The 15,177-nt window shown below is 43.4% G+C and overlaps 1 protein-coding gene across 1 annotated transcript in view; it reads left to right on the top strand.

The window, feature by feature from the left end:
• cachd1 (cache domain containing 1) overlaps positions 1-15,177 on the top strand; it is a 98,248-nt gene that overhangs the window by 66,748 nt on the left and 16,323 nt on the right. Inside the window, exons 11-21 of the mRNA XM_080771215.1 lie at positions 1,998-2,121; positions 2,647-2,764; positions 4,887-5,055; positions 5,542-5,684; positions 6,714-6,895; positions 7,932-8,042; positions 9,785-9,907; positions 10,716-10,815; positions 12,327-12,443; positions 13,991-14,151; positions 14,238-14,324. Coding sequence (XP_080627341.1) covers positions 1,998-2,121; positions 2,647-2,764; positions 4,887-5,055; positions 5,542-5,684; positions 6,714-6,895; positions 7,932-8,042; positions 9,785-9,907; positions 10,716-10,815; positions 12,327-12,443; positions 13,991-14,151; positions 14,238-14,324 — 1,435 coding nt within the window. The remainder of the gene's footprint in view (positions 1-1,997; positions 2,122-2,646; positions 2,765-4,886; positions 5,056-5,541; positions 5,685-6,713; positions 6,896-7,931; positions 8,043-9,784; positions 9,908-10,715; positions 10,816-12,326; positions 12,444-13,990; positions 14,152-14,237; positions 14,325-15,177) is intronic.

The raw sequence follows: 15,177 nt of genomic DNA, 5'->3' as shown, positions 1-15,177 counted from the left end.
TAAAGCCAGTTATCAAAGAAAATGTGCTTCTTGACTATTCATCTACTCGGAAAAAGTCATGGATGGGGTAATCACTAAGAAAATAACCCAATAATTGCAGCCCTAATGGGGTGGTCGATGGGGGTCCGCGAAGTTTGAAAACAGGGGCGTAGTAAAGGGGGAGTGGTGACTGGTGAGGGACACTCAATTACTACTCATCATGTTAAACGTTTGAGACACGCTGACACACATACACACAAATGCACAAGCTGGTTTCCTGACTGCCTGACCACAGACAAGTACTGTCATTCAGCAACATGACATCACAGTTAGAGTTAAGAGGGGCTGGCTGGAAGAAACGTACTTCCAACGCATACTGTAGCTGCTTCCATAGCACTGTTGGCACACACTGTGAGTCATCCGAGCGGAGTCGTGTTTGCGTTTTATGCTACACCATTAAAGGAGACCAGTTATTCCCCCTCTAGATACTGAAAAGGTTTGTTATTGTAATAAATACGCCATCAAATTATAGCTCGTTAACTGTACCGCGCTTATTAATGCCGTTCAATAAACAACCTTGACAAATGACTCCCATTAAAGTCATTAACTGGTATTCAAATTGCCTGCTGCCAATTAGCGGGTTTGTGTAAACACAGAGGCTGCCAGAGCCGAGGAAAAAAGATTGCCGCATAACATCTGCAATATTTGAAAATGCACAGCGAGATGAGTGAGTGCCATGTTGTGACCTCTTTGTAAGAGTATGATGATGACAGGCTAGATAAACCAAATACATCTTATATATTTTACATGGGTTTCTATCTTATTCATATTAGCTATTATAAAAGAGTAATGCTACATTTACTGTGTGTGTGTGTGTGTGTGTGTGTGTGTGTGTGTGTGTGTGTGTGTGTGTGTGTGTGTGTGTGTGTGTGTGTGTGTGTGTGTGTGTGTGTGTGTGTGTGTGTGTGTGTGTGTGTGTGTGTGTGTGTGTGTGTGTGTGTGTGTGTGTGTGTGTGTGTGTGTGTGTGTGTGTGTGTACACTGAAACAAGTGTTGTTTTTTCTTTATTTTCCTGATGGCAACTCATATCCAGTTTAGTAAGTATAGACTGGGTTTAAGTGGTTAAACACACAAATGCCTCTGTGCTCTGTTTGCATCCTGGCCTCATCACACCTTCTACTTGGGTGGAGCTGTTTTACAAGTTTTCTTTTTACGCGCACAAACATAAAAGAGCTCCTTCTCGAACATCATCAGTAACACAGAATGACAACTGGTTCCAATTTGTTTGTTGATTCATCAATTTTAGGGTTTATTTCAACATAAAAGAAGTGCAACACCAAAACAAAATCTCTCTGGTTATTCTCTCTCAGGCTATTGTAATTATTTGAAAGATATTTTTGGGGCATTTCTGCCTACATTGAATAGTACAGTGACGAGTGACAGGAAACGGAGAGAGAGAGACAGGGAAAGACCATCAGGCTCGGCAATCGAACCTGTGCCCATTGGCGGATCTACTAAAGGCAAGAGCAGGCAGCCGCCTCCCATGGATACGTTTCTGCCTCCCCTAGTTTATTTAAAATGATATGCCGCCTATAGCCGCTACTCAAGGCGGACAGACAGTGTATCAGACAGAAGAATACACATCTATTCTCTGTGTCTCCTGCGTTGCCGCGTGTCTGAAGGGGGGGTTGCGGCCGGCCGGGTTGTGATTAATGATCTCATTGTGTTTTTGGTATTGAACATTGGAACATAATAGTTACATTCATGTACAGTTCTGATTGCATTTTTTGTTTTGTAAACCAAAATTGCACAGGGCATACAGTCATTTTAATTGTAAATTGTACACTTAAATGTACAAAGCCTAATGCTGAAATATACAAAGAAATGACAATGACTGATACCAATGATCAAAATAATTGCGATCAGGCGATTACTTAATGATTGTGACAGGCCTACATATCTCCTAATCTTGTGTGGTGGTGTGTGTGGAGTGTAACATCTGTTGGTTGGTCTTTCCAGGTTACACACTGATGCACCCGTCACTGACGCGGCCTTATCTGATGACGGAGCCTCCACTGCACACGGACATCATCCACTATGAGAACATCCCAGGGTTCCCTGTCGTACGACACAACATTCTCAGGTATTGAGGTTTAGAGGGATGAAGGTGTCACGTGTCTCTGTGTGTGTGTCTGGATGAAGAGCTACACCTGTCTGCCTTTTAACCCATGAAGACCTGAGACCGATTCACAAAGGCCTTCTAAATTAAATCACACTTAATAGCAGATCTCCAAATAGCTTATTTTGATCGTGCAACAATTATTATTTCTCTGTCGTCCATAATGTCCAAAATGAGTCCACAGTTTTGTCCCAAATGTCCTTCCGTCTTAAGGCTTAAACGTTAGACCCCTCCTCACTCCTTAAACGCGCTAGAGAAGGACCTTTTCAATATTGTTTTGCCTCTACCAGTGGTTAAAGCATACTCTACAGTATATGTTATCGTCATTACGGTAAGAAATGGCTACGAGGGAATTCTCCTTTAACCGTTAAATAACACCTCTGTGCATTTTCTTTTGCTCAGTTTCATGATCTATTTGAAGCCACATTTACCCCGACCCACGACTGCTGCAATGTGTGACCTTTGCAACTCTCCTGTGTGTTTCTGCAGTCTCCCGCTGGGTAGTCAAGTCATCGCAGTGCCAAGAAACTCCTCTCTCTCCTGGCACACCAACCGACTCAGAGACCCCAGCAAGGACGCGTACAATGTCAGCTATGCCTGGAAACTGGTATGCAATGATACCGTTTTGACACTTTCTTGTGTTTGATGGTCTAATAATTGATTGAAGTGACAGAAATTGATGTTCTGCTTCTCATGGCATCTTGGAATATGCATGCCCTGTGTACCAGGAGTCTGGAATGCTAACATCCAATATTGTGCCGTCTTTTCTTTCTGAAAAATTGTGAAGTTTAACCTGAGATGTAAAGGCACTCAAAACTTGTGTAGTTGTGTTTAGACGCTAATACTTTTACTTCACTTGTGACAAGTTTTCAGGCAACATTATTACGTTTATACTCGACCCATGGCAGCAAAGCCATCAATTACTTCATCAGCTGACTTTGCTTATCAGCTGCACTCTTAGCCTGATTTATACTTGGTTGCTGGCTGGTGTCTCACACTGAAAATAGTGTTATTTTTGGGTCTGAGGCAACTATGTGCAACCACATATAAATCAGGCTTTATTCTCCATTTCATCCATTCCATCTCAACTCCCTTTTTTCTTTCTCTCTTGCTCTGTTATATCAAACTACAGCCATGGTCGTACAGTGAGTTGTGCCTTTAGTATTTTTCTGTCCTCGATTCTCCATGCTCCCATTTATTCCATGCCCCCCAGACCCGGTCACTTCCACCCTTCTCTGTCACCTTAAATCAGTCAGCATAATAGAAACCAAGCGCTCCCCACACCCAAAAAGCTGTCTCTCCTCAGAATCTGTTTTTCCTCCTGAGACCCAGTGTGTCACGTTTTAGGAACAAATGGCAGTGGGACAGCAAAAACATCATGCCATATTTACACTCTTTGCTTTTTGACATTTTAGTTGTTTTGGCACAAGCAGAACTATCACTTAATTTCTGGATGCTGTTTTTTGGCCTCTGTTAAAAAAGCTTTTTGACATTTCACTATTTAACATGGTTGCAAGAGTTCACATGCGTCATATTTGCCTCAATTTTGGCTGCGGCCTCATGTTTTTCAAAATGTCTTGACTCTTTTCCAGAGTCAGGGAAGTGACTGATAGTTGAACTTAGGGAACTCTAAGTGTCAAAGCAGAAAGGAGTGTATTCCCACACCATCCTGTCTTTCCTCAGGCCAGCTATTAGGCCAGCCAAAGTCAATGGGCAGCAGTCCCCTAAAGGCTAGAGAATCACGCTTCTGGCAGGAAGGTTACCGGTTCAGTACCTTGGACTGGCAAGAAAACTCTGGGTGGGCGAGTGAATAAGTAACACTTAGTCATGCCTCGAAAGCCCCACTGTAGTGCCCTTGAGCAAGGCACTGAATCCCTAATTTCTATCGTAATGTTTTGGGCTTGTGATAAAAATGGATATGGTATTTGTAAATACTGTGTGTGTGTGTGTGTGTGTGTGTGTGTGTGTGTGTGTGTGTGTGTGTGTGTGTGTGTGTATAATTGGGTAACCATCAAGCCTAATGTGTTTCATTTAGGATCTGTCAGTGAAACGGCCATGTCTCTCAGCACTGGCAGCATTGTTTACTGCCAACAGAGCAGGGAAACACCTCTGGGAAACACATTGGCTGTGATGTTTGACAATAAACACTTAGGCGGAAAGGGCAGACAGTAGTGGAGAGTGTGTCACTGCTCTGGGTTCATACATAGTATGCAGTCTTTATTAGATATAAATAAATATCATGCCCAACCATGGATTCTTGTTCTTGGGGATGAACAGCCAATTCGCACTACAGTTCATTCACTGCACACTGTGCACAGGCACTGCTGAAGGCACAGGTGCCATTGAAATGTACAAAACACTGTCGTTTTCGCACTCTTTTGACATTATTGCAAAGATATTCATAATACCTCAGTTTTTATCAACTCAATATATGTAGGAGATATCTTACCAACAAAAGCATAGGAAACACTTGGAACACTTATCTCCCATCTTAAATTATACTTGGTTGCATGGTGGTGTCGTGTACGGAAAATAGTAGATCTACAAGCTAACAATGTGTTTCACTGCAACGTGTTGAGCTTGTAAATCTATACTATACTATACTGACTTTGTTATATCGCTATTTGTGCATAAAAATTGTTGATGTGCAACATTAAGAGATTCAGACTTAATGTTTATTTCCGTCATGTTTAGTTGATCCCTTCCCTGTATCCCTCTGTGTCTCCCAGGTACAGGACACGTCGTTCATCCTGTGCATCGTCTATGTGCAGCCAGAGATCCCTGTCAAGCACCTGAAGAACCTCAACACGGCTCCCAGCTCCAAGCTGCTCTACCATCGTTTAGACCTGCTGGGTCAGCCCAGCTCCTGTCTGCACTTCAAACAGCTCGCCACTGTCGGTGAGAACGCCAGACAGCCGCCCTCATGCATGTGTGGCGGGCACACATGTCAAAGTTACAGACAATATCCTGTCTAATATATGGATATAATATTGATACTAGGGATGTCCCGATCACGTTGTTTTGCTCCCGATCCAATTCCGATCATTTGAAAATGCCGAGATCGGCTCAGATTTCGGATCACGTGATCGGATCGGGACAACCCTATTGAGAATAGATGGGTGGACTTTCATGAAACTTGTTGGGAGTTATCCGTAAGCAGTGGAAAAGGTAAAAGTTTAAGGTCAGAATGAATCTCAAACTTGAGAAGAGATGGGAATGATGCCCTGAAAAGATGATTTACTTTTGTTTTGGGTCTCAAAACTCGAGGTTGAAGTTACATAATCGGTCAAATGTTCAAATAGACATTGGGTTTGCACACCCAGGTGTGGCTTTTAATTGGCTCATGAGCTTATTAATATGCCTCACTGTTTGTTTTTCCTCCAGAGTCTCCCACGGTGATGCTGGCAGCAGGCAGCTTCTCCTCTCCCTACGAGCACCTCAGTCAGCCAGAGACCAAGCGCATGGTGGAGCACTACACTGCCTACCTCAGCGACAATACCAGGCTTATAGCCAACCCTGGCCTCAAGGTATGCACTCACAAGCACACATATACGTGATTGAACACACGTGCACCTCATACCTACTACCTCTGGCTTGAAGGCACGCACACACACAAATCATGCGCTGTAGATCAACTTCCTGATTTACAACATGTCTCATAGCCAGTCCTGCTGTGTGTGGGCTCAACACACACACACACACACACACACACACACACACACACACACACACCTATATATCTATACATGAATTTTTGTGTGCAACCATGCATACTGTACATACATTAGTCAGCATCCACCTGTACACAAACACAAGAATAGTGTTAGTTAAATCAGACCGATGGTGAAGCACAGTGTTGGATCATTTTTCTTTACTCCAGGCAAGCAGAGGTATTACCACCTCCTGAGACAGCTGGCATTAAGCTAATAGGCTAGGTATTTTCCACCTAAATTCACGTTCTGCATCTTTAAGAAGGGGACTAACCCCATGTGGTTTTGGCAGTCTGTGTGCATTCCTCTCTTTTTCGCTCTCTCTCTCGCTGTCTCGCTATCTCTCTCTCTCTCCTCTCTCTTTCTGCTAGGGGGTGAGTGGAAGCTATAGAGTTTGAACTCTAAGCTGCAGTCCCAGTTCTGCTTCCCAGGCTAGTCTTAAAGGCCCCCTCCGGTGACCTCATCGGCCCTTTGAAACGTCTAAGCTCCTCTGTAAACCCCTATAGGGAGGGATACGATTTTCCCCCTCAAGTTTTATTTTTATTTTTAATTTCCATTTGTTAGGGCAAACTATTCATTCCTAAATTAAGTATTCTCTTGATCACATGTTTGCAGGTAATCTAAAAATCTGTATGGAAATGAATGATGAATGTTTGAGTAACCGTATTATTTGTCTGAACTGACAAACGGGCAAGGGCACCGACACTCACACTGGTACAGGACTTTTCAAAAGCCTCAGACAAAAAAGAAAACCTTTGTCTGTTTAAATGAATCCCTCTCAATTCCTTCCTCCATCCTGTACTTTCTCCAACTATCTCCTCTGTCCATCTCTGTCTCTCTCTCCAGTCCTCTGTCAGGAATGAGGTTATGGCAACCAGTCACGTCACGGATGAGTGGATGACACTAATGGAAATGAGTAGCCTCAACTGCTACATTGTGCGGCGTTACATAGCAACGCCCAATGGGGTGCTACGGATTTACCCGGGCTCATTGATGGACAAAGCCTTTGACCCAACCCGCAGACAATGGTGAGGTTTACTTTGGGGGAATGGCGGAGGGCGATGAGAAGTGTGTGTGCACTGCAGAGGGGGAGGAAGAATTTATGGGTAGTGTGTGTATGTGCATGTGTTCTTGTTGATAAAAGGTGTCTACGTAGGAATAATTTCCAATACTTGAATGGAGGGATAGAGTTGAATCAGTCAAGCTGTTTTATCTCTCTGCTTTTGTTGAATTAAAGTTTTCTAAACATTATATCTGTTAATGTCTCTTTGATATAATTTTGTCATTATGTATTCTCAGTTAAAGATGGAGTGCCATGATTTTTTTTATTTTTACCAGTTTTTATGTGTTTATGTAAGTTAGACCCCTTGGTGTGGTTGTTATGTGCAATGATGTCTTCCCTTTGTATTTAGGCTTTCTTCCTGGAGGCTGAAACTTTGACAGTCAATTGTGCCAATGAAAAAAACTGTTATATGGTGACATCACAATATCATCCCTTCCCCTAACCCATCCCCCTTTATCATACAACACCAGCTGTGGGTGCGGCTTCAATTCAGGTGGATCACCACCCATCACCACCCACCAGGCAAACCAGGCATACTTAATGAACTGGTGGGCGTGTCCACATACAAACTACATTTTAACAACATATTTTCGAAAACAATTCTTCCTCCTTGTATAATAATAATACCTGATGATCATGTTTTAGGGTGGAAAAAAATCACAGCACTCTATCTTTAATGATTGATCAAATTAAAAAATGTTGTGGTGTGGTACGTCTGTCGGTTTTCAGCATAATACTAGTCATATGCCCAATATAGCAGATCTCCAAGCTCGCAACGTGTTGTGAGCTTGTAGGTCGGCAGGAGATTTTGGTGTCAAATGTGGTACAGAGCCGGGTCAAGTTTACTAACTTGAGACGAGCACATTAATATTATCCTGCTTTTACAGAAAATGGCGAGCCGAGTACGTTCTAGAACCGCAGGGAGGGGAATTTACTTTTCCTGCTTCACCCAGCAGATGGTTGCTCGGATGAGTGAACACATGTTCTGCTGTGTTGTGTAGGTACCAGCATGCAGTGGCTAACCCTGGTCTCATCACCTTCACCGGTCCCTATCTGGATGTCGGAGGGGCTGGTTATGTCGTCACCATAAGTCATACTATCCATGCCTCCAGGTAAGATAACCCAACCCAGATGAACAGTTTTTCATTCACACTGATCGTAGGCCATAACGTTGCTTGTGTACAAATGGAACCAAATGGACTGTAAGGTCCATATAATCAGTATCGTCTTTATTGTCACGTTAACAAGTAAAAAAGTGGGTGAAATTTGTTTTTGTGCATAGCTCCCATTGTGTTATTATATATATATATATATATATATATATATATATGTATATGTTATAAACAAAGAAGAGAGGGGGAGTGGAGGGTGGGAGGGAGATCAAGGCAAGAAAGAACATTTTAGAAGCTTTAGGCTGTACATCCATATAACCAAGGGGTCTCTTTTCTACGAGAATATAATTACACATAGTACCTGAGATTGTGTGTGTGTGTGTGTGTGTGTGTGTGTGTGTGTGTGTGTGTGTGTGTGTGTATACTGTATATACATCTATATATATTTATCTATATATATTCTTATTGCAGTGTTTGTTTCCTCCAGAATGGGGGAGGAAGAGATATGAACGGATTAAAACATGGCCACTGTATCTTAATGTCAATTTCAGTAATCTTAAAATACACCTTGTGGAGATTACCATAGTTGGTTTTACAGCAACAAAACTTAAATCTTAGTTGAACCATTATCTAGCTTTTATCTATGAACCATGCAACTGGGCTGTACACAAACTCACAGTGACGCATACTGTAGGAAGAGTTATTCTGAATGTTTATCAGCGTTTTTGATAAATCAGGATTAGTGTGTTATGTAATGGTTCAATAAGCGTGCATGCGTGCGCAAGGCCCAAGGGATTATTCAGTAGTTTGCTCTACACAACAAACGGGAAAAGACAAATTGTGTGTGAGGGTGTGTTGCATAGGCTACTGCTAAAGTTGAAGCAGTTTGTTTAATACAAAACAGTTTTGCATTTTCACGCATAGATGCATGCACGCACACACACACACTATTGCAATGTCAAATGGACAGGATTGAAGGGCAGCTTTTCTGGCAGACATGAGATCTGCTCTTTCTCTTTTATGTCAGTTCAACATGTAAACACAATGCAATATTGAGCCCTATAATTAACCCTATTAATTACTTTCAGAAAGAATTTCAGGATCTACAAGCAGAGCTTGTAATTAGTCTATTTTGACAAAAAGAGATTTTGTGGTGAGTGAAAAAAGCAGTGGATCTAGCATAGAGCCCTAGGCCCATGAAAAGAAAACTGTAAGCAAGAGACAAAAGAACATCACATGGTTCTTAATGACTTTCTGGCAGTGCAAAATGGAAAGTTCAAGAAACTAGACTAGACTTTTTCATTTTGTGCGTGCACACATGTGCGTGAGAACACATGCACATACACACAAATAAATACAGTGTCACTGTGGCCAACAGATATTTGATCACCTTTGACAAACAACAGTTCACATCTGCCAGCGGAAGCAGGGATTAAGGCGCACACACACACGGGGGGGGGGGGGGCTTTCAGCCGAGTGTATAATAGCCTAGGTAACAACAGAACAAATGTTTTTTCAGGATGTGCAATGCTAATAAACTCAAAGGCTGATCGATGTGTGTAACCTTTTCATCATGCAGTGTTTTAGACAAGCAGATCCTCTAACAGTCACACAACTACACACACACACACACACACACACACACACACACACACACACACACACACACACACACACACACACACACACACACACACTAATTATTAACATATCTTCTACTCATTGTGTGTGTGTATTTCTAGCTCTCAGATGGCTTCTGGTTATGCTGTAGCAGTGATGGGTATAGACTTCACTCTGCGCTACTTCTATAAGGTGCTGTTGGACCTGCTGCCTATCTGCAACCAGGACAAGGGCAACAAAATCAGGTAAGAATTATATGGAGAGATAGTCCATTCTTTTCCTTTAGACTGTTATGTTCTAGGCTGTTCTTTTTCGGCTCTTGTCTATTTATATTTATTTTATTTGTTCATACTGTTATCTTCTTGGCTGTTCTCTTGTCTTGGCTTTTCCTGTATCTTGTACTCTAGACTAAACTCATATCATATTTCATAAGCAAAACTTGGTGTAGGGCATCTCCCATCTGGACTAAATAATGGATCCCCATGCAGCTGGTGGAGCGGGCAGAACAGAACAAGGGAGTAAAACCAGCAGGAAGAAAGGGAGTGAACTAATGATGAAAGCATTCCACAGGCATCTTGGAGAAGATGTGCTGTTCACTCACTTTCTATTCTGTCCTTCCCTCCCTCCCTCCCCACACACCCTTCTCATCTGTTCCCTCACTCTCTTCATCTGATATTCTCTCTATTGCTATATTAAACTACTTAACAAACGGGCATGGTTGGAGCGATAGAGATGATTTATCAGGATCAGTATTTGGCAGATACAAGAATATTTGGTATAGGGCTGGCGTAGGCAAAGTGTTTACTGGCCAGTATTTAGTAGAGGCCTGGGACAGTATGAGCTAAGCATTGAATGTGTTAACCAGTGATATTGTGCCTGATAAGTCGTTGCCGGGGACGAATATGTTCTGGTAAAGAATCCCATAAAAAAAACCTAATGTGTTTATGGTACAAGTCATGATTGTGTGGTAATAGTTCAATGTGTGTGTGTGTGTGTGTGTGTGTGTGTGTGTGTGTGTGTGTGTGTGTGTGTGTGTGTGTGTGGTGGTTCTAGGTGCTTTATAATGGAGGACAGGGGATACCTTGTGGCCCATCCTACACTCATTGACCCCAAAGGTCATGCCCCTGCAGAGCAACAGCACATCACACACAAGGTAAAGACACACGCACGCACACACAGACGTGATCACATACACCCTTATAGAGTAGAGCGTGTTCCATAGGTATGCAGCCAACGACGTCGAGTCTGTGGGGGCTATGGGGCTATAGCCCCCATGAAGAATTAAATAGCCCCTTTTAGCCCCCATGAGGATTTTCGTGGACATTTTATATTAACATTACAGATTTTCTGGGAATTATTGACACTCTGTGACTCTGTCACAGACTGCATACTAGCGTATTTACACATGCTCTGGAATTCCGCCGGCTGTTCAGAGGTGTTAAAAGTACTCAAATGCTAATCGGGTTTCTTTTGTTTTCACCTAGCCAGGTATTATATGCCTACAGTACAGTGCCCATAGGCGGCGGGTGTGTAAGGCAGCAACACTGACACATTCAGCGGAGTGACTGCTGTCTCTGTGCCGTCTGTGAAGAGCCATGAGCCGGCTCGCGAGGGGCAGCAACACCGCCGGGTAATCTACACAGACTATAGTGAGACTACACACTGACTCGAGAAAAGACCCATATCGTCCAAAATAGGCTAATCAGTCGTTGTCTGTGTATAGGCTAATTCATTGGTAAAAGTATGCTAAATAACTCAATTTTAGACCATTTGGGAAATAAATAAATCCGCGGCGGCGGCCTCGCTACGCTCGGCCGCGATAGTCCCCCCCAACGCAATTCTGTAGCCTACCCAAAGTACCAGTGAAAACATCAATTTATTTTAACCCACCACTGTGGGGGGGGGAGGCGGGGCTGCGGGTAGCCCCCATGAGGATCATCAGAACTATTCGGTTCTGTATGCAGCGTCCCCTTTTGGCTACATCAGAGGCAACACCTCAACTTGACATTAATAAGAAGAAACTGAAGAGAAACAGGTTTCTTCATTTGTGCTGCATTATGATGCCGTGCTAACACACCAGGAGATTTGATGTTCAGTTAATAGCAGTCAACTTCCTTCTTCCAAGACACTGCGTGCAAATAAACAACAATGAACGTATTGAGTTCATCGGCAACAAGCAAACAGAGACATACGTAAACAGTCTTATTCTAAACAGACGTATTCTGTTTGTCACACATGTGCCCGTGAACAAAGAGGCATGTAAACATGCACAGACGCATGCATGGCCATGAACACAAACATCCATACATGAACTGCTTGAACTCCTTCAACTGAGAAACAGTCGCCATCTCAGATTTCAAATGATGTCTGAATCTCTGTCATGACGCATCATTAAGGATGTGGTATTGTAGCCATGGGATTGTTTGGGGGATTGAGAGGCTAGACGGGATCAGTTTTTTACTTTTATAGTGGATTTCTTCTTTTTTTCCCCCTCTCTCATATCTTTTTTCATAATGCATACTGTTACTGTCGAGCATATTTGAGCGTTTTAGGATTTTCCTACTCATTTCTATTCTGTCTGTCTGTGTGTGTGTGTGTGTGTGTGTGTGTGTGTGTGTGTGTGTGTGTGTGTGTGTGTGTGTGTGTGTGTGTTTCATGTTGTAGGAGCCTCTGGTGGCCAATGACATCCTGAACCATCCAAACTTTGTCAAGAAGAACCTGTGTAACAGCTTCAGCGACCGCACTGTCCAACGCTTCTATAAGTTCAACACCAGCATATTGGTGAGTGTCCTCTATAGTCTATAACTTCAACACCAGCATATTGGTGAGTTTGTGTGTGTTTGTGAGACTGTAGAAAACTGATGTTGAATGGGGAGATAGACACAGTTAGGGAGACCATACCATTTTCTGACAGTGCTATGGCCCCTCCTTTTGGTCATTATCAGAACTGCAGCTATGATCAACCTCCAGTTGAACATGCATTATTTTAGTTTTTACCTAACCACTCACTCACTCTCACTCACTCACTCACTCACTCTAGCTAAATTCCAATACCCAAAATATCGGCCCCTCGCTCACTCCCACTCGGTCACTCGGGGTCATTCCAGCGTAACCCGGAAATGATTCACGTTCCAATTGTTAAAATGCTCCATCGAGGAGGAGAGTGGAGTCGAGTGGAGGAGCCGAGTGGGCTCTCCGAGACCGCATAGAGCGAGTGTACATCAGATGCAGGCTCGGTGGGGTATTTTGTCTCCTCGCAGCGGATTTCCGCATCACGTGTACTGTACATGTAGTGACATAAGTCCGCCTCCTCCACATGTGGCACAGAAAACACTGCTTGAAACCCGATACTATGCACCCCCCCCCCATCCACTAGCTGCCGGCCGGCTGAGTCGCTGACCCAACACACACCTGCACGCACTGTGCGTGCGTGCACACACACTAAAAAGCTTTACTGTTTGTTGAAGAGACACATTTTCGCTGAATGAATAGATCTTCCGAATGATAAAGTAGCCTATCTAGTCTACATATGTGAAAGTGAAAGGACCACAACAAGCCACTGGCTTTATTGCATTGTGTGATATAAGCATAATAAAAGTAGGATAGCCTATATAAATTAGGCCGGCTATATTGTGCGCACCTCAAAAGCATAGTTAATTTCTCTCTGTGCATGCCTGAATGCACAGACTGCTATGAATGACGGTGACAAAAATGTATTTATTTATATGTGGACTGAACTGAGTAAGTCAGAGATCTATACCTAATTCCTGTTATAGTGTCCGTTATTTGCAAAGACCGTTGGAGGAGGGACTGTCGGAGGAAGTGGGGGTGATTTATACGTGTGCGCATCCTGGCGCTTATTCACTATTTCAGGAATAAATAGCCTTGCACATGTTACCAATACATACACATTGACCTCGGTTACATGCACAAAATCATGAATTGTCTATTCTGTAGACTGTAGGCTACGGCTCTGTTCGGAGTTCCAGTGATCCAGCTGTGTGACACTGTATTGTTCCACCACTTTTGCTTTGGCAATGTAAACGTATGTTTTCCAATGCCAATAAAGTCCTTTGAATTGAATTGAATTGATACACGTCATTAGTGATCGCGGAATGTGCCGTCGCTTTGAAATGACAGCGTAGTACATTCCGATTCTAGAGGAAAATTCGACCACCCCTCTGTCCTCGCATCGAATCCTCTCCTCCTCGCTGGGGGCGGAGCCGAGGAGCGAGTGGATGACGCGAGGAGAGTGAGCGAGTGTGAAAGTTGCGGTATTGGAATTTAGCTTCTGTCTCCCTCCCTCCCTCTCTCTCTCTCTCTCTCAGGGTGACCTTACTAACCTGGTCCATGGCAGTCACTGTTCCAAGTACCGGCTGACTCGCATCCCTGGCACTAACGCCTTCGCTGGTATAGTCAACGAGACGTGCGACTCCCTGGCTTTCTGTGCCTGCAGCACTGTGGACAGACTCTGTCTCAACTGCCACAGGTCTACCAAACATGTCTGTCCTTTTGCATAATATGTCATGTTTACTTCACGTTCAGAGAATGACATGTATATTTTCTGTTGTGCAGAATGGAGCAGAATGAGTGTGAGTGTCCATGTGAGTGCCCCCTGGAGGTCAATGAGTGTACTGGCAACCTCAGCTACGCTGAGAACAGGTCAGTGATTATCTTTTTTTTTTATATATATATTTTTTATCCCACGATTTTGTAACCCAATTTTCACCCTTGTGTCAATCATCTAATGTGATCCTGGGCTCTACACACCCTCCACCAACCTAGTCCCCATATATGGGAGACAAGGGGAGAGCAACGGACTTGAACTCATGCTTCCTTCATGCCTGAGTGTCCAAGTTGCTCCTTTACACCTGACAGGTCCTGGTTGGACGTAGCGCGTGGAAGGTACAAGTTATTCCAACCAGTTCCTTTCCCCTCCATCAGGCGCCCCGGCTGGCCAGGGGGAGGCAGTTTAGTGACCAGGATTACTGCATGTTTTTTGTGAGGGAAGCTACCCTAGGGGACACGGGGAGAACATGCAAACTCCACACAGAAAGGCCCTTTATCATCATGCCTTTAACTGCATTTAGTGTTTTGTCCTGCGTTCTCATTGGCCACTCTCTCCCCCAGGCTTCAAACGCCTTCTCGACACCTTCTCTCCCCGCAGCAGGGATACTGTTGTCTTTTAAATATCGATTGGTCTCCGGTTCAAAATCCGATGTTGCCAAGTAGCACGTGACGGGGCAAACGGGTTTTTCATGTTTCTGAACACTGTTGTACAAAGAAGTATAACATAGGGCTATAATAGGGCTTACATATTCAATTTGACTGGTCGATTTAGTAGATTGTAAAATAAAAAAAAATCAGATTTTTCCTTTGCGTCATTTTGTTAAAATAAACATGCTTTAAGAATTATCATAGCATAATAGCTTAGAAAATGATGAATAGTTGCAGCCCTACTGTGTTGGTTCTTCACTGTCTGTTATTCTTTTCTTTGTTGTTGCTGTCGGGTGGA

This window comes from Protomyctophum bolini (genome assembly GCF_963924005.1).
Source record: "Protomyctophum bolini genome assembly, chromosome: 8".
NCBI classification, from domain to species: Eukaryota; Metazoa; Chordata; class Actinopteri; order Myctophiformes; family Myctophidae; genus Protomyctophum; species Protomyctophum bolini.
This window is presented reverse-complemented; position numbering and strand designations above follow the sequence as displayed.